At 36.3% G+C, this 22,920-nt stretch overlaps 3 protein-coding genes across 10 annotated transcripts; 2 read left to right on the top strand and 1 right to left on the bottom strand.

Moving 5' to 3' along the window:
- The first annotated feature begins 3,959 nt into the window (after positions 1–3,959).
- LOC140035106 (uncharacterized) lies at positions 3,960–4,879 on the top strand. The gene is made up of 2 exons (XM_072074664.1): positions 3,960–4,103; positions 4,404–4,879. Exons 1-2 carry the CDS (start codon positions 4,059–4,061, stop codon positions 4,734–4,736), a joined length of 378 nt encoding a protein of 125 aa, XP_071930765.1. The 5' UTR covers positions 3,960–4,058; the 3' UTR covers positions 4,737–4,879.
- A 3,432-nt stretch (positions 4,880–8,311) lies between these two features.
- On the top strand, positions 8,312–15,969 carry LOC113731299 (SWI/SNF complex subunit SWI3D-like). Of its 7 annotated transcripts, none has more exons than XR_003458520.2 (9): positions 8,312–8,834; positions 9,222–9,748; positions 11,535–12,107; positions 12,462–12,625; positions 12,697–13,371; positions 13,561–13,742; positions 14,414–14,636; positions 14,724–14,846; positions 15,595–15,969. XR_003458520.2 is itself a non-coding variant. In XM_027256481.2 (8 exons), the coding sequence occupies exons 1-8, from the start codon at positions 8,372–8,374 to the stop codon at positions 14,777–14,779; spliced, it is 2,679 nt and encodes an 892-aa protein (XP_027112282.2). In that variant the 5' UTR covers positions 8,314–8,371; the 3' UTR covers positions 14,780–15,158. The 7 variants fall into 7 exon arrangements, 2 of the variants coding, with proteins under 2 accessions (XP_027112281.2, XP_027112282.2); XR_011839058.1 differs by having other exon boundaries at positions 8,314–8,834; positions 12,697–13,187; positions 15,604–15,969; XR_003458519.2 differs by having other exon boundaries at positions 8,314–8,834; positions 12,697–13,187.
- A 730-nt stretch (positions 15,970–16,699) lies between these two features.
- LOC140035105 (ras-related protein RABG3f-like) lies at positions 16,700–20,078 on the bottom strand. 2 transcript variants are annotated; one of them, XM_072074662.1, is made up of 7 exons: positions 19,731–20,075; positions 19,391–19,417; positions 19,123–19,222; positions 18,145–18,291; positions 17,956–18,036; positions 17,676–17,821; positions 16,700–17,080 (listed from the first exon to the last, which is right to left on the bottom strand). In XM_072074662.1, exons 1-7 carry the CDS (start codon positions 19,781–19,783, stop codon positions 17,014–17,016), a joined length of 621 nt encoding a protein of 206 aa, XP_071930763.1. In that variant the 5' UTR covers positions 19,784–20,075; the 3' UTR covers positions 16,700–17,013. The 2 variants fall into 2 exon arrangements, with proteins under 2 accessions (XP_071930763.1, XP_071930764.1); XM_072074663.1 differs by lacking the exon at positions 19,391–19,417 and having other exon boundaries at positions 19,731–20,078.
- Positions 20,079–22,920: the final 2,842 nt, after the last annotated feature.

Below are 22,920 nucleotides of genomic sequence, written 5' to 3'. Positions count from 1 at the left end.
CCTAGTCACTAATTATTTAATAAAAATATGCTTAAATATTAATATTTTAATACTTAATAATTTAATAAATTTAAAGTTTAAATTTCAATTTTTAGACGTCACCTGTAGCATGCAATCATTACAAGTGTCAATGTACACGAAAACACACCCAAAAATAAAGAAGGTAGGGAGATGAATATGGGGAATGCCAGCATAGGTTATAGATTACCGAAACAAATGATCAATACAACTGACGGCACTCGCGTGTTTCATGTGGTGCAGAGCTTGAGGGATAAAACCATTAATGATTACCGCTCCTGCGGTCTAATAATGGGACTTTTCGTTGTTTTTGTGTTTTGGGAGTTGGGTTTCGTGGCGTAGGAGGGGGCAGCTCTATCCTGGCAATCACTAGTGTGTTTAAATAGAGTATTATTTAAAATAATTACTGGAGTATTTTTTGTAATGTGATATATGTGAGATAAAAAATAGTTTGGAATATAAAAAGATGAATTGGGACATGTATTTAATAAAGTATTATTTAAAATAATTATTGTAGTATTTTTTGTGATGTGATATATGTGAGATAAATAGTAGTTTAGAATATAAAAAGATGAATTGGAATATGTATTTATGATGCAAACAAAATATCATTTGAAATAATTTGACAATTCAAACACACAATGATTGTTGGATCCATTTGCAAAGGGTTTGATACCCCTTAAAAAGAGGATTTAGGATTCGAGTCATATACAAGGAGAAAACAATTTCAATACATTACCAACTTTAGTCTGAGATGAAATTGGTATTTTGCATAGTTACTTGAATCACACGATAAAATTATCAAAGTAAACAAATAGTAAAATAAATATTTTAAAACTTTATTTTTTAGACGTTGGATTTAATAGGAAGAAAAAACAAGAAAATAAAGGAAGTTTTTTGTTCTTAAATTTTCCTAAGAACACTTCGTTTGATACTTACTCTTACAAGGATTTATAATTACAATTACTAACAACGATCATTTGCAACCTATATCCGCTAGTCATGCAAGACTTTTGTAATAGTAATTAATAAAGTTATGTACTAAGCTACAGTTTTTTTCCTTTTGCTTATACTAAATTTTGCCAAATATGTGTTGTTTTCAAATTTTAACTTATTTAATAAAAAAGATGCTCTTTAGGTTAAACAAAGATGCTGTGCCAATGTAAGGTGTTTTATAAAATTCTATAGGACATTAGGATATTTAATCAATTCATATGTTGTCTCATCTTCAAATGCTAGTTGTAACTATTTAAAATCTAAGGGACCATAACAATCCAAATTCAAAATATTATGGACTAAAAGTGAAAAATCAAAACTATTAACTAATGACAATTTGACCATTATTCGTTGTTGATTTCTTATTAATTGTCTTAAACGTGCCTCAAATTCAAAACTTTAGGGAACAAATTTGTTTTGATAGAAATAGTAGGGATCAATTTGACACATACACCATTGATGATCAAAATTGCATTTCTCTCTCCATCCCGTTTTATTTATTTATTTAACTAAAAGATACCAAAGTGCATCTACAATGTACTTAAATCGATAAAGACAGTCATGACATAAAATTGAATGATAACTTTCCGCATGTGGACAATTCACTGAAAATATCTTTTGGCCGTATTTTATCATTACCCATTGCAGCTGATTGACATGCCCCATGATAAATGACTACAAAACTAATGATTTAAATGTATACGACATAAAAAAAATGATTGAAACATACATTTACAAAAAAAGACATAAAATTTTGTTTCTCTTTTTTGCAAAAATACAATGCAAACAATGCTAGTTTATCTATTAAAAGTGTCAAATCAAGAGAGAGGTAAAAACTCTTTTGTCTCCCTCTTTAGAACTCTTCCAGTCAAGATATTCTTCATCTCTCCCATGGAAGAGATATCAAAACTGATATTTTTCCATGGGAGGAAGTACTATTTATATTTTTTAATTTCTCTTATTTGAATAAATTCTCTCTTAGGATTATCTGATGAGAGATTATTCTTTTCTAGGATCTCCTAGTGAGAGATTATCTGACGAGAATTTTATTTTCTTCTGGGTTTTTTGCTTGTGAGAGTTTTTTAGATTTTTATCTTTGTGAAATTTGAGATTTTGTAAATCTAAAATCTGGTTTATTAGATCTGCAATTTCTTCATTATTGTCAGATCTAAATTTCTCTTTGGATTTGAACCAATTTTAATCAGATATGATTGTCAGTACACATATATTGATGTATTGGGTTACAATGATTCATTCAAATGGAAGATATACAGGAGTATCAGTGTCATTTTTATTTGTATTTTTTTTTTAGATCTGTTATATATATTGGTTTCAAATCTATATGTATTTGTGTCATATTTGTTTGATATATTTTCTGCCATTAGTGCATATTTGTTTGAATTAAATGATCTTTCTATAAAAACAAAAAAACAAAAACATCACATTTCGCTCTTTGTCCCATTTTATTTATTCAACTAAAAGAGAGTAAAATATTGGAAAAATCGTCCAAAATGTCCTTCACATTTTGTAAAATAATTTTTTTCGTCCTTCACTTTTAAAAATATAATTTTATGTCCGTTACATATTCACATCGGTCAAATTTAGTTCCTAACTAGATTTTCGATCATTTTTTTGCCGGAATCCATCATGTGCAAGGCACGTGATCATTTTTGAAAGGTGAATTTGTCAAATTATATTTTACATAATATGATCTATAGTCCTCCATATTTTATAAAATAAAGTTTTTCGTCCCTCACATTTATAAAATAGTTTTTTCATCCCTCATATTTCACAAATTGAATTTCTTTATCCCTCACATTTCAAAAAATGAATTTTTCATTTCTCACTAATTATGTGTGTGAATACATTTTTTTTAAACACATGTATATGTCTATTTGATTTTATTTAATAATAATAGCATAAACACATGTATGTAATTGGGCCCAACTTGTGGGCTCTCTTCTCTTTTTGTATGATTATGACTAATATTTACCAATAGAATCTTAATTTGCATATTCTTATTGTATTTTGACCGAAAATAATTTTATTGGCCAACTTGACAATGAATGCAAGATTTTTTACTAGCTAATACTAGATGAAATCAAATGATCACGTATAATATATGGTATTCATATTGTTAAGTGAAATCAAATAGACGCATACATATATTGATGCTATTCGTATTATTAAGCAAAATCAAATAGACATATACATGTGTTTAAATAAAATGTATTCACACACACATTTTTTTTTAAGGTTTCTCTCACACACATAATTAGTGGGGGATGGAAATATTTATTTTTTGAAATGTGAGGGATGGAGAAATTCATTTTGTGAAATGTGAGGCATGAAAAAATCATTTTATAAAATGTGAGGGACGAAAAAATTTGTTTTATAAAATGTGGAGGACTATAGATTAGATTATATAAAATATAATTTGACAAATTTACCCTTAAAAAATGATCATGTGCCTTGCACGTGATGGATTCCGGTCAAAAAATGATCGGAAACCTAGTTAGGAACTAAATTTGACCAATGTGAATATATAAGAGACATAAAATTACACTTTTAAAAGTGAGGGACGAAAAAAATCATTTTATAAAATATAAGGAACGTTTTAAACGATTTTTCCTGAAATATATCTACCATACAATTAAATCAATAAAGAGTGTCACGACATAAAGTTTAATGATGACCTCCCATATGTGGAAAAATCACTGAAAATATCTTGTGGTTGTATTTTATCATTACTTATTGCGACTGATTGACTTCCTACATGATAAATAAATGACTACGAGACTAATGATTTAACTTATATGAGAAAAAAAAATGCATTCGACGTTAATTTTTTTCGCAAAAAAATACATCCAAGCAATGCTAGTTCACAAAAAACGAAACTTTTTTTTGGGGGGGGGGGGGGGGGGGGGGGGGGGGGGGGGACCCAAGCAATGCTACTAGGAATTCTCTCTTTATAAGTAGCAAGTGCCTTGGTTTCAAGACTCAAGGGACAACCAGGCTGTGGAGGCAATTTGAGGACAAGACAGATGGCTTCACCCGTTGCACTCATCGCTCTCATCTCGCTGGTCCTGGTAAGAAGCTCATTGCTAGTAATTAACTATCCATCTACCTTGACTCTCGTAAAAGCTACTCTAACAAATTGTACAGTTTTTTTAAGTGCAGACCGGTAGCAAGAACGGATTTCTTTCTGGTACTTGTAATGAACTTCGTTATGTGAATCCCAGTGGGTTTGTAGCCAGTCCTAGATCGAGAACTGAAAAAGATTGTGAAGCTAGCTAGTTGATTAAACGTTAGACCGGTAGGAACTGAAAAGTGATAGAAGAATCGAGATATGAGCCACTAATATGTTTGTTGTTATCAAAATCTTGCAGTTTGCGGGCATCACAGAAGCAAGAAAAGACACTGGAGAGTACTGGCAAGGTGTTGCTGCTAGAAATGATCAGGCTCTGTTGGAGCACCTTGTCCGCGTAGATTCCACCCTCTCCGACACGAAGAAAATTACGACTGCCAGTGATTGTCACACTTCCAACAAAAAGGATTCTGTGGCAGAAGCTACAAACAACAAGAAGTCCGTCTTTGCCACTGACTTCGAACCAAGACCCAACCTATCCGCCTATGGAGATGATGCTAAATTGAAGAAGGAAGGAAAAACTTTCACGAAAGACTTCGAGCCAAGGCCTGGTGCTACCTTCTACGCCAATTAGGCCGGAAGAAACAACTACTCTTGCTTTTTAAGGAAGCCCCCGCTCCGGCGCTAGCGTTTGTATTATGTAGTAGTAATTATGTTGTTGTCCATGTATGAATAATTTAACATCTATCTTATTATATCATGTATAATTCTGCCCCACACCGTACGTTTGGGAAATATGGATATTGTCCCCTCTGAATAAACATTTACATCTTCCACTCCTGCAAACGTCGACGCCACCACCCTCCCTTCAACAGCCATGAGCCACCTCAAACTCCACCATGCCTTTACCCAACTCCAAAATCAAAACCGACCGATCTCAGCCACCTCAATTCCAAAAACCACCGCAAACCACCACTGCCACTTCCTCTGTTTATTTTTCTTGCTTACAGTCACTGACCGTGGAATAGTCAATTAGTGAATCCATAATTCCATATTACAAATTCTGAGAAATCAACGAAAGGCCTAGAACCCGACCAACATTACTGGAGCACCAGGAGGATATTATTAAAAAAAGAAAAGAAAAAGAAGCTACTTGACCAGTAATGTGCAGATTGCATGAAGATATTTTGTAAGTTAACGAGGATAACTCGTCATACGCGACGACTCAATCGTGAACTGATCTGGTGGTGCTGCTCGGAATCAGTAATGTGCTGTGGGAACCGCCGCTGGGCTGAAGAAGATCACACCAGCAAAGGCATACCCAAAGTCAGAAAAATTAACCTTTGTTCCCCTAAGATTTTATTTGTCTATATTCTTTTAGAAATTAAACTTTGTCCCCCTAAGATTTTAGAAATCTTTTTGTACTATTCAAGTGTCCAAAAAAAATGTTGCTTTTTTTTTTTCAAAAAAAAAAATACTTATCTCCTTGAAAATATTAAACTGTGTCTCACAAGTTTTTTTACAAAACGTAAGATTGCCCCACTTCAAGTGTATATTTCTTTACTAATCTTGCTTCTTTTTACTCTCTAAAATCTCAAGTTCCGATTTATCATCATGATATTTATGTCATAGACATATAACAAGAGCTATTCCTGTCATTTTAAGTAAAGGTAGCGAATATGTTCTATATATCTACATGTCCAGTATACTAATTGCGGTCTCATTTTGTTGTAAAGTACTTAAGAATCAACTTTGCAATTTACACCATAATATTCAGTGTGATAAAGTCAAGTCTATTCACCTAATAGAAATCACGATAATCACATAAAATCAATGGCATAATAAACTAAATGATTTGTAAAATGGAACTTGAATAAACAAGCCCACTCAACTAAAAATACAGGAATTTCTCATCAAGTGGGGCCGTGCATCTTGGATAAATGAATGTGCAGATTATTTGATTTACACCAATCTTTAGTATAAAAATACAACACTAAGGCCCTGTTTGGAAGCTTGGTTTTTTACCAAGTTTGTATAAAACTAGTTTTTTAACAACCTTTGCCACATGAACCCAAAAAACTTATCAAAATTTTTAACCTAACACACTTAAAAAATACACAAAAAACTTTCCCTTTAACTTTTCTTCTTTTTCCTCCCCCACCCAACCCACCACGTCCTCCAGCGCCGACGACCACCTCCACCACCACTTCCGGCGCCGATCACTATTCCGGCCACCAGTTCGGGCGGTCCTCTTTTTTTTTTTTTTTTTTTTTTCTCCCCCTCCTCCCTCCCCTCTTCGACTCTGCCTCCCCCACCACCCTCCCCCTTTACCCGATCTGGTCGCTGATGCTCCTTTTTTTTTTCTCCCTTCCCCCTTCCCTCTTCTCCTTTGCCTCCCCGCCACCCTCCCCCTCCCTCTTTGACGGATCTGGTCGCACGACCAGATCGCAAAGGGGGAGGGGGGAGGGGAGCCGCGATCTGGTCTAGGGGAGGTGGGAGGGGGAGGGTGGTTGGGGAAGGAAGGGGAAGGGAAGGGCCGGTGGGGGAAGGAAGGGATGGCAGGGAAGGGAGAGGGAGGGGTGGCGGGGGAGGGAGAGAAGAAGACAAAAAAAGCAAAAAAAAAAAAGAGGGTGGTGGGGTAAGGGAGAGGGGAAGGGGAGAGGGGGAGGGACAAGAGGGATGGCGGGGGAGGGAGAGGGGAAGAGAAAAAAAGGAAAAAAAAAAATTGGGAGAGGGATCAGGGGAGGGGAGGGGAGGGGAAGGGAGAAGAGGAAGAAAGGGAGGAAGGAAAAGAAAAAAGAAAGAAAGAAAATGAAAAGGAAAAAAAAAAATCATCTTACAAACACCCAAATTTTTACAAAAGTTTTTCTACAACTTCTACAGTGATCTACTCTAAAAGTTTTATACAAACACCCAAAAAACTCATATTCCAAACAGGCCCTAAGTTAAGAGAAAGCTTTTAGAGTTTTTATCATTAAAGTTTATAGTTGAAAGGGTTCAAACTGTGTACCTAACGGTTGAAGATAAAAATAATGTGGAGAGAGGTAAATGGATTAAAAAAATGTTACTAACTGCTGTATTTTGTGTAAAGAGACCAACGTCCTCGCATGATGTATTACAACAATTAACATCTAAAACTTCCACATCAATGCGAACAATTCAACTCTAATTGGAAACTATAGCAAATAGATGTATTCCACAGATAAATATTTTTTTCTTTTTCTTTTTTATCATTATTTTCCAATTTTCCTTACAAAACCACATATTCTAGGCAATTTCCTTACGACTTTGTTCTATTATTTGTTACGAATCGGCTCCATTTGAATTAGTTATTTTTTAAGATGTTTTTGAAAAATTTTACTGTAACAATGTATTTGAAAAATTTTTATTATAATTTTTTTTGAAATATTTGATATATTGTATGGATGGAATGTTTTTTTGAATTATTATGTATTATTGTATTATTGTATTTGAAAAATTTGTTTTTAAAAAAAATGACCAATCCAAACGGATATGTTTTGCCATATTCGTGTAAAAAAAAAATTCCTATTGTAGTAATAATTTTCCTTTTTTTTTTTTGAAAAAAAACTTAATTTTTTTTTTGGTCAGCAACGATACATTTATATAGCATACTCTATCCTAATCTAGATGAGAGGAGGAGCTAAGGAGGCTGTAATAAGGGATAGTGAGTATACAGACTCAACTACATCAAGGAAGTGCTATGACACAACTTTTAGATTTTTTTTGCACAGTTCAAAGAAGGACTTAATTCCCTTCCTGTTGGCTATGAGCCATTGGCCCAGTGAAAAAAAAAAAAAAAAACCTTCATGTTAAGGTTTTTTTGTAACTCCTTAAACTAACCTTCGAAAAAGTACAGAACAAAAAGATAGAAATGAAGTCGAGTCCAATCAAGAGGTGACGCCTCATCCAGAACGTCAAATAGGTAAAGTTAGTCTGATCTCTTTGTACGCACGAATCATGATCAGTAGTATAGGCAGAGAAGGCTGCGGTAGACCAGTAGCATTAGTACTAGTGTACTACTACTCCATGCCCCCAAGTGACCTGTCCTGCAGACGCACCCAACTAAGCATAGACCGACAATCCATGTTATCAAAGTTATACAAGGTGGAAAAAGTAATTTTGGTCATATATTTTTCCCCAAGATTTTTAAAATTCATTTGATTCCTTTTCCTGCATTAAATTATAAATACAGTAGTATAGGCAGATAGTGCGCAGAAGACAACACCCTCAGTAGTTAAAAACTTGAAAATGGAGGAAAAGCGCACCGGAACCCCACCGCCGGCGGCTTCATCGGCCGAGGCTCCGGTGACCGATGCACCTGCCAGTTCGAGGAGGAGAGGCGGAGGACAGAAGAGAAAAGCAAGCGCCACCGGCAGCGGCAGCAGTTCGACTCCACAAACAACCTCGTCCAAGCGCCAGGCTCGTGAGAAGCCGCCGCCCGTACCTTTCCCTCCGATCCACAATGGTCCGTTAACCAGAGCTCGGCAGCAGCCGAATAACGGGGCCGCTTTTGTACCTTCGCCTTCCGGTGTGAAGAATGAGTTGGACGAGGTGGCTAAGAGAGAGGCTGGAGGCGGAGAAGTTTTGAAGGGGGACGAACCAAATGAGGCGGCCAAGGAGGATTTGCAAGCTCTGGAGGCCAAATTTGAGGCTGATTATGAAGCAATTAGATCACGTGAGTCTATTGCTCATGTGGTGCCCAATCATGCTGGTGAGGTGGAATTGATGTTGCTGGATTTTGAAAACCACTTAGGTTTATTTGCATTGTTTATTTTTCAGGTTTCCAAGTTTGAGAAATTGATAAATTTTGCTAAATGAAACTTATACAGGGTAATTTCCGGAGATTAGGGATAATATTTATTGTAGTTCTGGTTAGTAAATAAGAATACACAGAAGGTTTGTTTCTCTCAAACACCTATACGCACTTTTTCAAAATTTTTATACTTTGCGGTAATAAAAACATTATTAGTGTGTCTATGCGAAGGAAGTTCTTTATTGCGAACGTTCTGGCAGTGTTATAACTGATCAATGTGCTTTATATGTCAAGCAACTTAACGCTTATTTATTGCTTCTCTTGCTATTATTCAAACTTGTATAGGGTGGTTTTCTTGGACAAAAATTCATCCCCTGGAAGAGAAAACATTGCCATCTTTCTTCAGTGGGAAATCTGAAAGTAGGACTCCTGAAATATACATGGAGATACGTAATTGGATTATGAAAAAATTTCATGCAAACCCCAACACAAATATTGAGTTCAAAGATTTATCAGAGATATCGGTTGGCGAGTTGGATGCAAGGCAGGAGGTGATGGAGTTTTTGGACTACTGGGGGCTGATTAATTACCACCCTTTCCCAAAAGATGATCTGACCACTGTGAGCATCACAGGTGATGCTCATAAAGACGGAAAGGCTGAATCTTTGTTGGAAAGTTTGTTTCGATTTGAATCCGATCAATCATGTATGCGAGTTATTCCCAGGAACTGTGAGGCAACACCATCTGTGTCATCTGGGTTATTTCCAGAGTCTGCAATTTCTGAAGAACTGGTCAAGTCTGAGGGAGTTGAGTACCATTGCAATTCTTGCTCAGCTGATTGCTCTCGCAAGCGTTATCATTGCCAGAAGCAGGTTTATGTTGCCCATTTTGTCGCTTATGATTTATCCTCCCTGTAGCGTGTTGCAGGCTATGAATCTGTTTCAGCTGAAGTATTTATTTTTCCTAATTCTAGACCACTGTGTGATCAATATATCAACTTTGAGTTTGCATAGTTTGTAATCGAGTGAGTTCTATTAACTGCCTAGCTAACTGAAACCTTTGAGCTGTTGACGTGATGATTCGAGAGTATTTCCAATCCAGAAATCCACAACTCTGCCATTTAAAGTAAATGCTGAAAATTACAATTTTGATGTTTAATTTTTGGTCCTTATATGGAGTTCCAAACAATGACTTTCAAAGTCTTCGAATGTTCTTCCGAGGTGAATCATCACCTGGTTAATTTGAAGAAGTCCTTGTTTCATTATAATTCCATTTATGCCCTTCACTAAGGCCTTCTTAACCTTGCATTTTCAATTTTTTCTATTTCCTTTGCATAAATTTGTTCTAAGCATCTGCTTAGCATAAATTAAACTCATGTATAGTTTTGATGCCACAAAACATTGCGATCACCTTGTCATGAAATCAATATATGAATCATTTTAGAGTTCAACTTTGTCTAATGAAAGGCTGTATGAGTGAATTCACATTTCTGTTATTCCCTTTACTTTAAGATCAAAGGTCCATGAGAAACAATATCAAAGTCTGAATATAAAAGGAAAGTGCCATAAGTATCTTGTTATAAGTGGATAAGTATTAATTTAGTTATTTGTCAAGGGAAGACTAAAATTATGTGGATTGGTTGCAAAGTAAGATTCGAAGGTAAAGTTTCGCTTGACCATATTTGATATGCATGCTCAAGCAAAATATTTAATGAGGCAACGACAAAATATAGATATCTGGAATCTAAAACAGCGAGTAGAGTCAATTATTTTATGTCATTTGCGTCTGATTGCAAAATTTTCGATATACACTCACCCCTATTTGCCACATAAACTCTCCCTAACATGCCTTGTGTATTTATTGTCTCCAATGAATGTATAACATATAATATTTAACTCAATTTGCCATCTATATCCATTTTATCTTCAGATCGCTGATTATCAACTGCTTTATGTCACTTATGGGGATATAACATTGTCATGCTTGCTTATTGATTGTACAAAAGTTTACCATAATACAGGATGCACTGATCAAAATAGTAATCAAAATTTTCACAGATTCTAAAAGTTGAAGTCATTGAATATTATAAGTGATCTAAACCTAATTATTGGTCAAAATCTGCCTTCATTTGATAGAAATATGCAGAGATGGCAATTGGACCTTATTGGCACTGATTATAAACATAGAAGAATACTTATAGTGTCTGACAAGGGATCTAAAGCTAATCTTTGACCAAAATTTGCTGCACTTCATTTAATTGCGGACGAAGATGACAAAATGCATTTCGTTTTTATTCCAAGATCATTTTAGCCTTACCAAAAAACGCTATTGGTTTAGGTCAATTTATGTAGTCAAAATGCCACCAAGAAAGACTTATTTATATCTCTTGCACAATATGGGGTTGTTTGTTTGTGTAACTTTAAAAAGAAGGGATCCTTTCTATTGCAAACAAAGAAATAGGCGTACTCCATGAAATTGACATATGTTTTGAGGAGCTCTTGTTGCCTTTTAAACTTTTTTTAATTGTTAATTTTTTATTTCAACAATACTTGCCAATAATGCATGACGTTAAAGGTGCTATTTTGCCACCAATATTGGACTGGGTTCTTATAATATTCCTGAAATTTCACTCCTGCTGATTGTATCTCTGTTACACAGGCAGATTTTGATTTATGCACTGAATGTTTTAACAATGGGAAGTTCGGTTCTGATATGTCCCCGTCCGATTTTATTGTGATGGAGCCTGCTGAGGCCGGTGGTGCTAGTGGCGGAAATTGGACAGATCAGGAGACCCTCCTACTCCTTGAAGCTTTGGAACTTTTCAAGGAAAATTGGAATGAGATTGCTGAGCATGTCGCTACTAAAACTAAAGCTCAGTGTATTTTGCATTTTGTCCAAATGCCAATTGAAGATACATTCTTGGATAGTTGCGATGAAAGTGACATTCCTTCTAAAGGAAATTCAGATGCAGTTCCAATTAATGATGATACTTCAGCTCCAAAAGATGGTCCTGAAACAGCTGAGAGCAAGGTCAAGGCAAAAGATGACGACCCTTCATCTTCTCCGATGGAAAGTTCAAAGCCTGAAGACACTGATGGATCAACAGTCTGTGAAGTTGGTGAGAATTTTGCTGTGAAAGCACTAACTGAAGCATTTGAAATTGTTAATTCTCTCCCTTCGCCGGGTGAACGGCTTTCTTTTGCTGAAGCTGGTAATCCTGTGATGACACTGGTATGTGGGTTTTGTTTCCTTATGTGGCCCAAATTACTCGCTTAGTCTCTCTCTGTTGAAGTGAATTGAGATTGGCTTAATTATGTAATTAATTCAACTGTTACATCATTTGAGGTTTTCCAGTTAGCAATGCAAGATTTTGCTCGTAAGCTTATATTTTCCTTAAATTTTCTTCTAAAACCTGGAAAGCGATAAGCTGAATTTTGGAAAATAAACACTTGTTTAGTGACAGTCACATCATTCCATACTTAAAAATGTGCAGATTAGCACTAATTACTTTTAGACAAATGAAGACAGTTATTAAATTTTTGTCTTGTTTCTAACTTTGTTCAAAATTTGGCTTTCTCATATTAGGTTGCATTCCTAGTAAGACTATTGGAACCTAATGTTGCCACCGCCTCTGCACGTAGCTCTTTAAAATCCATTTCTGGCAACTGTACTGGTGATCAGCTGGCAATGAGACACTGTTTCCGCTTGGAAGATCCACCTGATGAAAAAAACTCTGTTCTTTCTGAAAGGTTGGTGAGCTTGTTTACGAACTAAATTAATAATTTAAGCATTGGTTCTGATTGTGACATAAGATATGCAGACCTGCTGAAATGGTTGAGCAAGAAACTCCTAGAAGTGATGAGCAATACCCTGAAAAGCGTGAAGAGAACTTGAGCCCAGTTGTTGATGGAGCCCATTTATCAACTGAGGAGGACAACAAGATTAAGAAGGATTCTGTTGTGGAAGAAGAGAGACCACTGGCTTCTCCAAGTCTTGCATGTGTAGATGAACCTGCATTTGCCAAGGAAACTAATGAAACAACAACTAATGAGGAATCAGAACCTACACATGTCATTGAATCAGATAAACCAGATGTCCCGAAGGAACAGGAGCCAGCGAATGCTGAGAAATCAGATGACTTAGCAATGGAAGTGGAAGTTCCTCCTGGTTTTGAGAAGGAGCCAGATGATGCAGCCCCACTGGGGGAACCTTCTGAATCAGCGGATGTTTCAAAGGATATGGACTTGGAAATGAAAGATCGTGTGGAACTAACTGCTTCAAATTTGGTGGCAGAGAATGAAGCAAATAAAGGTGTGCTAGAAGAAAATTTTGTTGAACTAGACTGCTTCTAATGAGGGTCTTTCTTGTAGGTAGATGAACATGCTTAAAACAGCCTTTGGATGTCAATAGGAATTAATTTGCAAAAAAAGTCAGATAACATTGAGGAGAATGGGAGGGTCTAGTGATTAAAGCTGTCAAGTACACCATGCTCCATGTATGTTCTGCAATTTGATAAAAAAATTGACAGATTCAAATTCATGACCTATTGTGTGATTTTATAGGGGAATAAAATATAAACATCCACCATTTGCCCCTCTTTAAGGATTTGCTACTACTTAGAACTCTTATTATACTTGACAAAGTTGGTAGTATTTTTCTTAGATTTTGCTGCTTGCTGATGCAGAAGCTAAAGATATCATTGATGAGGAGAAATGTGCTTCGGGGATGAAAAATGATCTTGCTACTGATAAGATAAAGCGAGCTGCGGTTACTGCTCTATCAGCTGCTGCAGTGAAGGCAAAGCTTCTAGCTAAGCAAGAAGAACAACAAATTCAACGACTTGCTGCACTCTTAATTGAAAAGCAGGTACAGTTATTACCAACCAAAGCTTCATCATGAGGCTTCAATTACTTAAACCAATTAGTGAAAGCTAAGTGCTCTTGTCGATTGCTAGTTTGTTAGGTGGACCTTTATTTATTAATGTATTTTTCAGCTACTAAGCAAGACACCTGGGGATAAAACAATGCAAGTTTTATTGCTTTAAAGAATCCCTGTTTTGTAGTTGCACTAGTTGGACCTTTATTTATTAATGTATTTTTAAGCTATTGAGCACGACACCTGGGGATAAAACAATGCAAGTTTAGCTGGTTCGCTTGTCATTCTTTAGCTGTTAAAAACAGTTTCATTCTCTTTTCCATATTGAAAATGTGTCTAAACGTCATTGAGAAACATAGCATATGTTTCTCAAGTTGTCTGATAAGATTATTTGACTTTCAACTAGTTATTTTCCCGTGTCATGTGTTGGACTGATGAAAAGTGAGAATTAGCAAAAGAAGAGTTTTAGAATTTATTATAGATTGTAAGTTATGTTTGGCGTGAAATATCTATCAATTGACTTCTCTAAGTCTGTCTAGGGCCTGAACCTCTTACGCTGCTTAGTGATTGAATGGGTAATAATGGGCTAGCTAGGTTGGCCAATTTATTAGACTTTCCCATTATTTAAAGTTTTGTTGCTTTAAAGAATACCTGTTTTGTAGTTGCACAAGTTGGAAACCAAGTTGGCTTTTTTCAATGATATGGAGAATGTTGTAATGAGAGTTCGGGAGCAGTTGGAAAGGTCAAAGCAGAGGCTTTTTCACGAGCGGGCGCAAATAATAGCAACTCGACTTGGGAAGCCAGGTTCTCGGACAATGTCACAACAATTGCCTGTCAACAGAGTGGCAATGGCTTTTGCAAACTCTGCACCGAGGCCCATTATTGGTATGATCTCTCCAAGGCCACCGGTTTCTAAACCCATAATAGCATCAAATCCAGCGTCAAGCTCATTTCTACCTGCAACTATTGCAGGAAGTTCAGTGCAGCCGTCCAATCAGGACCAACCTTCTTCAGTTGTCACTAAGTAGCTTCTGGTGACATGCACATGGGTCGTCTCATTCTTGCTAGTCCTGACTGTGGCCCACCATTTAACAAGTATGTACAATACTTACTTTTGTGGTATTGAATGTTAGAAATAAAGTAGGAGATTCTGATTCAAAAAAAAAAAATAAAATAGAAAAGAAAGACGAAGAAATTGATTAACCTTTAAGATTCTACTTGGGGATAAACTGGCAGATTTTTTTCTTTACTTGACCTTTGCTCATCATGAAAATGAGCCATCTAGTTAAAAATTTTTAGAGTTTCTGGCTTCCTTGTCTTGGTAATTTTGCCCCTCATTGTGTTGGCTCCTTTCTTTTCTTCCCTGCTAAGACGGATGATGATCTGTATTCAGAACTTTTAGAGTCATTTTTCTTTGTTCTCTAGATTAAATTTCTCAAAGCCTGTGGTGAAGCAAACGTTGTGGTGTTTCTTTGCTCTTGAATGTTTTATGATCTAAAGTTGTGTCCGCTCAACCTGAATGAGAGGACTTGGGTATGAGAAAATTAGGTTGACATTTATGGCACCAGAAGATAATACCAAAATAGGGAAACTCTTTTCCCCTGTCTGACGGTCGAAAAAGTTCATTGATGATTCTTGCCCTTGGTTACCATCTATACATTCAGCAGATGCATCTTCTGGACGCAGTTACTCTAGTTTTTTGTTCCTTTTATTTTTTGGGTGGATTTGCTGTGCGTTTTGAATGCAGTATAACATCGTCCCTGCTATGCATGCATTAGTATCGATCTCTGATTTCTCTTGTATTATTGCTGTGTGTTGAGAACGTGATCCATATATTAATCAGGTGTGCCAGCATCTTTTGTTCGGCTATATAATTGGAAGATCACCGAGACCATTAAAAGCATCTATATGCTTCTTCGAATGGATTAGAGGCTGGATCCAGATTGAATTGGCTCATAATTTGTTTGCACATCCCCGTGGAAGAACTTATTATGAAGCCTCTAGATGGATGTAGAAATTTTCTCAGTAAAGCATCTTAGGTTAGATGAATTGTTAAAATATACAGCATGCAGTTTCTAAGAGAATTGGTGATTGTGGTCCTTTTTTTTTTAACCTCCAATTGATAGGCATAGGATTTAAACCCTGAGTCCTCTCCTAACCACTGAGTTAGCCCTGAGTTATTGTGGTATTTAGTGGTAACCAACTTTGAATTTGTGAAGCTTTTGTCTCCCCTTCCCCCCCCCCCCCCCCTCCCCTCCTCATCCTCCTCCTCCTCCTCCTCCTCCTCGCCGTTGACAGTAGCATGTCGTCCATATAAATTTTCCCGAGTTAAACTGTTTCGGCTGCTGCTGGGTTTTTGTTCATGCAAGCACCGTCGTCTGTCTGATTAAAACAGTCGGCATGAGGATGAGGGCTAACAGGATGCAACTACTTTAGCCATTGACATTAAAATACGTTTCAAAGTGATGACATAAAAAGAGCACCTGTAAACAGCACTGGAGCGCATTATGTGGGCTTCGATAGTTAACAATCATAAACCCGCCAACAGCACCTGGAGTACTTTTATACTCTTGGCAGGGGTTGGAAGAATGGGACCGCAGGCGAAATTAATTACACCTTAAAGGTTAAAGAGCCTTGATAATGTAAGATTATTGACCGTAAATTTGTTTTTACGTTCAACGTTTGGCTGTGCATGCATTCGATCATGACAATGCAGCGTATTACTATTACCTAAAATATGTTATACAGCGGAGCGGATACCAGTTGAACTCAAAACATCACCCGAAACCCCAATTCCCACCCAAACACAGGCCAAAGAAGGCCAAGCGCATGATTGCACCCATACCAAGCCCACCAACGCCGGAGTGGAGTTTACCGCTTGTTGGATAAACAACTATTCTAGCAAGGTCTCAAGAAAAATAAAAATTCTAACTGTTAAAACCGGTACATGGCACAAGTGAGCAGATGATTGCTGTCTGGGATTGTCGGAAAGGAAAACATCCTGTTCACTATTGACAGAAGAGAGCATGGAATACTAGGAAGCTTTATGAAAACAGGCAGCTTCATGAAAACAGGCAATAGATACAGAGGAGGATAAACTTCTGAAAGTCAACAAACATCCAGAGACCATCAGCTTTCTCACGCAAACATCAATGTACAAGTTTGGCCTCATAAATCAAATAAATAAAATGAAGATGAGCCAGATGATGGAGTGCTTTGGAGGATTTGTTCTGTAATCAGACTCAAGACCATGTTACTCAATTTAACACTCGCACCCAGATGACCTCTGCTGGCTGCTGCTTGCAACATCAATAGTGTCACGCAAGTATCTTCATGACATTCAATGCCCCACAAGAACAAAGCAACGACATTTTATCAGTACATTCTCACCATATTCTAAAAACGGAATAGAGCATACCAAGTAGCTAAAATAAGAAAATTGTATCAAAAGCACCAGGAACCTTTATACTCTTATATTCTGACTTCGAATTAATTTGAAATAGCAAAAGGCCATGTTTACAGTGCTCCAAAGATTATTAATCAAATTGTATTTTGCAAGCTCAAAATAATCATGATTGAACTTGAGTAAGTTTCATATTGTCTAACAATGAATGAAGTATTTCTCAAAGCTATCAACTTGCAAAAGAAATATCCATTTCTTGAATTCATGCAGACCTAGGGACAAAAGGTAGGTAAGAAATGGGCCGGCCATATGCAGCTAACATGTGAGTGTTTTCACGTGGAACCAGGAAATTTAATAAACTTATAAGACAAACATTAGCTGGTGTCCTGATTTATGTGCCAATTCCTCCGACTACCTGAATTTGATGTCAATTTGTCTAGAACACATATAACATGGTTTATCTCTTTAAAGAATTCCTTTCCCTAGTAACTAATTACTGGAGAATGATGATTCAGACTTACATTTCTTCTTCTTCTTCACTTTTTAAGGCATTTTTGGCAATGCATTGAAAAGCTTCTTCCACATTTGTGCCATCCTTTGCAGAAGTCTCAAAGTATGGAATGTTTCCCTTAGAGGCACACCATGCTCGGGCCTTTTTCTCAGACACCTGTTGTTTCCACATAAAAATTTAAACTTTTAGACACTAAAAGTATTTTAACTTTTAGGATGAACTATATACTGGTACAACCATTTATCAGTGCGTCAGAGTTTAAAATTATGCAAATCATATATAAAACTTACCACTCTACCATTTCCACCATCCACATCAATCTTGTTTCCCAGCACAACAAATGGAAAATTATCTGGATCTGAAGGACTGGCCTGCAGTATATTATTATATGATTCAAAGGAATTCGGTTTTCCAATATAATCAAGCACTCTAAAATCTCACTGATGCTGGACCTTTGCTCATAACTCATGCCAAATTACCTGTATGAGGAACTCTTCCCTCCAATTATTTAGATTATCAAAAGACTTCATCACATTCACATCGTAAACAAGGACGCAGCAATCCGCACCACGATAGAAAGCAACACCAAGGCTCTGAAACCTTTCCTGCCCTGCTGTATCCCAAATCTATCTAACACATGAACCACAATCTTAAGCCTTCGCACTAGAAGTTACATACTAGAATATTAACCTACATGATATGTAGTAACATTTTAGACTGAAAAGAAGCTCAACCATGGGTAATATTATGCACGAGAACTAGTGATGCCACTAAATTGGAAAGAAATAAACAACATCCATGAAACAAACACAACCCTTGTGTCTTTACTAGAAAAATACATTTATTTACAACCCTTATGTTCATTGATTACAGCTTTGCTGAACAAAAGTTTTCTTCCTTGTTCCTACAAGAAACACCTTACTGCCAGAGGATATCTAAGACAATTAAGTGCACCAAACAGCTAAAGGTATATCTCAGACATTCATAATCCCAAATTGGATTGTTTATACGACAAAATAGTTCTGGGTGGGATGGAGTTACCGCTGAATGACTGTTATAATGATTCTGTTAGAATTCCTCTCAACTCCCTTAACTTGCTTTTTCTGAAGAATGTGATTTTGACAATAAGTCCTAAAACCTATCCTTGATCTAATTCATAGCAATTACTCAAAGAGAACGAAAACACTATTAAACAATTTTTTCACCAAAAAAATCCGAGCATTATCGCATAGGATATTACACACAAACATCTATATTTGTATCAAATATTTTCTAAATTATTCTCCTAAATTCTGACTATGCCGTAGGCAAGGCTGGAACCAGTGAAATCTGGGAGCGAAAAATGGGAAATCAGAAAACAGCATTTCAGCTTAGTGAATTCCTATGTTACTGCTCCACTAAGCCTCTATTGATGCTCCTTAGTGAACCAAGCAATAAACAATTGCAATGACACAGACCTGCAAAGTGAAGAGCCTGTCTTCAAACTGCACTTCTTTTGTCAAGAAATCAGCTCCAATAGTTGCCTTGTATTGATTGCTGAACTTCTTGTTTACATACCTAAAATCATCGATTCAAGGCAACCAAACTGACAAAAAGACAAACAAGCAAGCAGCCAGCAAATGCAAAACCCCGGAATGAAATTTCAATCTTCTATGTTTGCAGTCCGGAAAACAGACCACCAACAATAAATGTAAGATACTAAAATAACCACACTATGGAGGATACTGATTCATCAATGAGGTCTTCCCCACCCTGCAATTAAAAAAAACAGAACCCAAAATAAAAAAATCACCAAAGACAAAAGCGATAATTTTTTCCCTATGCTGAACTCAGATCATTATAGCAGAAAACGATGTCATGGCATATCAAAACCTATACAACAGACGAATTATGGAAATATCAAAATTGGGCTGTCACAGAACTCCAGAATTGAAGATCGATGCTCTGCAGTATGCTTCCATAAAATCATAGATAAACCCCACCACTCCTACACGTATAGGATCTAAATCTATGTTCGTGTATATAGTTGTATGTACGCGAGAGGGAGGTTGAGTGAAAGACTAACCCGCTGTCACCGAGGATGATGACCTTCAAAAGCGTTCTTCTGCGGGAAGGCATCTTGGCAAAAATCAAGAGGTCCGGATTTGATGACCCGAACCCGGATCTGCAAACTACTACTACTTATCTGCTGGAAAAGAAGAATGTTTTGAGAGGGAGAGCGACAAGAGGCGAGAAGTTAGCGATGGCCGTCTGTCGCCACCGTCGTCGTTGATTTCTGCTTTTCTTTATTGCTATAGTAGCTGGAGTAGTATTATGTTTTTCTTTTCCGTGGTTGCGTAGAGCGAGCGGAGGCGACGACGTTTCTAGAGGGTGAGCGTTTCGGGTTATGCTGCATTCGCTCCTCCACCTTCAGATATCTATTTTATTATCTGCACATTTATTTTGCATATTCATCTATTATTTTTATGAATCCAGGCTTTTTTCCTTTAAAAAGGTTTTGACACTCCTATTATCATTTTAATCATCTCATTTCTATTTATTAGACTATATGATAAAACATTAATACTCTCCTTATCATTTTAATTATATAATTTTATTTATTATGCTATATGATAAAAATAAATAGTGGAACCGTAAATAGAGTATTTCTCAAAGTTTTTGGTTGTTATTGCTGACATATTTTTACGTGTTTACTTCTTTTTTAGTTAATCTTTTCTACACTAACAGTGTATACACTATCAACATTGGAATAATGACAGCTATACAAAATTTAAATTTGAACTCTACCATTTATACATGTGTAATGAATTCAATGGTAATAGTGTATACATTATTAATGTATATAAAATTTACTCTTTTTTTTTTAAGACTTCTACCATGGGAAGGTGTTCATTTTTGGGGCAGCTGTAATAAATTTTAATATAAAATACCTATCCTAATGACCACCCCGGTAGGAGTGCGTTTGAGTCAAATCGAACTCGAGTAGTGCAGTAAAATAATTAAACTCGAGCTCGAGCTCGTCGAGCTTTTAGAATTCAAACTCGGACTCGACATCAATTTACATTATTCGAGCTCAAACTCGAGCTCGAGTTTAATTAAATATAATCAATTCAAATCAAACTCAATCGAACCTATTCGAGCTCAATCAAATCTAATCAAGCTCACATAATAAAAATAAATATTTTACGTATAATTTTAAGTAAAGGATATTATTGATATTTCACAATAATAAAAATTAAAATATATATTAGAAAAAAGTTCGATTAGGCTCGTCGAGCCTTCGAGTGTAAAATTTTGAAACTCGAACTTGATCCACTGCTTCTATCAAGCAGCTCGAGCTCAAGATCAAACTCGGTCAAACCGAACTCAAGCTGAGCTACTGACCGAATAGCTTGTGAGTTCGAGTCAAGTTACTCGATCTAGTATCAGCCCTAAGCTACTCGGTCCCTAAGCTACTCGGTCCAGCATCAGCCCTACACCCAGGGCTCTTGCACATAATACCCATGTTAGTGCCTGGGTGAGCGGCAACTTTTATCACTTTGTCCGATCAACTAAACTGTTGCCGCTAAATTTCCTCAGATACCTAAATCTTAGACCATCTAATACGTGCCTTCGGACAGACATTTTTCTTATTTGATCAAATCTTGAACTGTTTCCAAAAAGAGATTATGAAACCGGTGCACAATTATCCATCAATTGAGTATCCACATTAACCCTTTTCTTGTTGTCCTTCCCCTTCTCGTTTTACTGAATTGTGTATAGAATTGTTAAATGTACTCTCAACTCGACTCAAATCGTATAAGCTTGAATATCAAATTACACTCGTTCACTTAATTAAATGAGTCGAGTTTGACTTGGTTCACGAATAGTTCGTTTAAATTCACCTGGACTCGTTTGTACAAAAGTTTTTTTTTTTTTTTGGGAAAAATTTAAATCGCTAGACAACATTAACGTGTTTGCCAAAATGTTTCAAGAGCAACAAAAAAAAAAAATAACGTGCATTAGAAATGCTTCTTTCACTTTTATTTTTTTTTTTTTGGAATTATTCGGCTGGCTGTTATATGAGCTGCAGGACGTAGTTTTTCTTATCTGTTATTTTATTCCATCTGTAGTTATCTTATGAAAATTAATAAGCAACAAAAACTGTAATTAATTTTGAAGAGGACGGTAAAATTGGCAATTTGTGGTTGTAATTGTCACCTCAAGCAGAAAAGCGGCGATAATGCGGAAGTTTGACATTTGTTGGGCAACAGCTAAAGAAGTAGTGTGATAATCAGGCTGTCTTTCGCGAGAAAAATCTTGGAGCAATTGAGCTTCAGCCAGAGTTGGACTGAATGAATAAAAATAAAACACAAAGAGATTAAACGCGGCTGTGAATAACTGATCTAGCAAGCAGGTAATTAGTTAAAGAATGCCATTTAGAGCCTTATATTGTACCACCAAATTTAGGAAAAGAAAAAAAGAAAAAGAACTATTGGTAATATAGGAGACGTGAGACATTAATTGAATGGTTGAGGTAATTTCTCATCACACAAGTACATGTAATAACTGAAATTTCGTTCCTTTATTTTCGGCTGGTGTATGGGGATGAAAAAAATGGAATGCTGGTTCGTTTCTTGATACGATTGCCATGCAACATCTATTTCCGCTGCTTTCTTCGAGATTTCTCCCTGCCCTTCTCCTAAAGGTATCTTTCTTGTTCCTTTCAGATCCCCTCTTCCACCATATTTCCTCCTTGATGTTCTTTTTTTTGACTAGTAAAGAAAAGAAAGATCACATTGCATATATATGAACTCTATCTACGTAAGAATCATTTTTGCATGTGAAAGGAGATCAATATGAATGCAAATTATTCTTTTTCTTTTTCTTTTTTTTTTAAAAAAAAATAAGTAAATTTTTCTTGCCATGCGGTTTCAATTGCAGTGTATGTGGTGGTGATTTTGATGGTTGGTTTTACGTATCTGATTTTCCTCAAATGTTGGGTACTGACTTGTGGTGTCGTAGGTTGTTCATATATATATACGTAGGAAACTGAAGAAAATAACGCCTTATTTGTGCATGCATGTTGATTTGATTCAGGGATCATTATTTGGGAGACTGGCGGGGTTTGCACGGTATATCCTGAGGAGGTTGTGATTAAGGGCGGGAAAAAAAAAAAGAAAAAAGAAAAAAAAAACAAAAAGCCTTGCTAAAAATGTCTGAGAAATCTCCACCGCCACCTCCACCATCAGACTCATCAACGGCCCCTTCGCCAT

Source organism: Coffea arabica, chromosome 2c (genome assembly GCF_036785885.1).
Source record: "Coffea arabica cultivar ET-39 chromosome 2c, Coffea Arabica ET-39 HiFi, whole genome shotgun sequence".
NCBI lineage: Eukaryota > Viridiplantae > Streptophyta > Magnoliopsida > Gentianales > Rubiaceae > Coffea > Coffea arabica.
The sequence above is the reverse complement of the archived record's forward strand: the minus strand, read 5'-3'. Positions and strand labels throughout refer to the sequence as shown.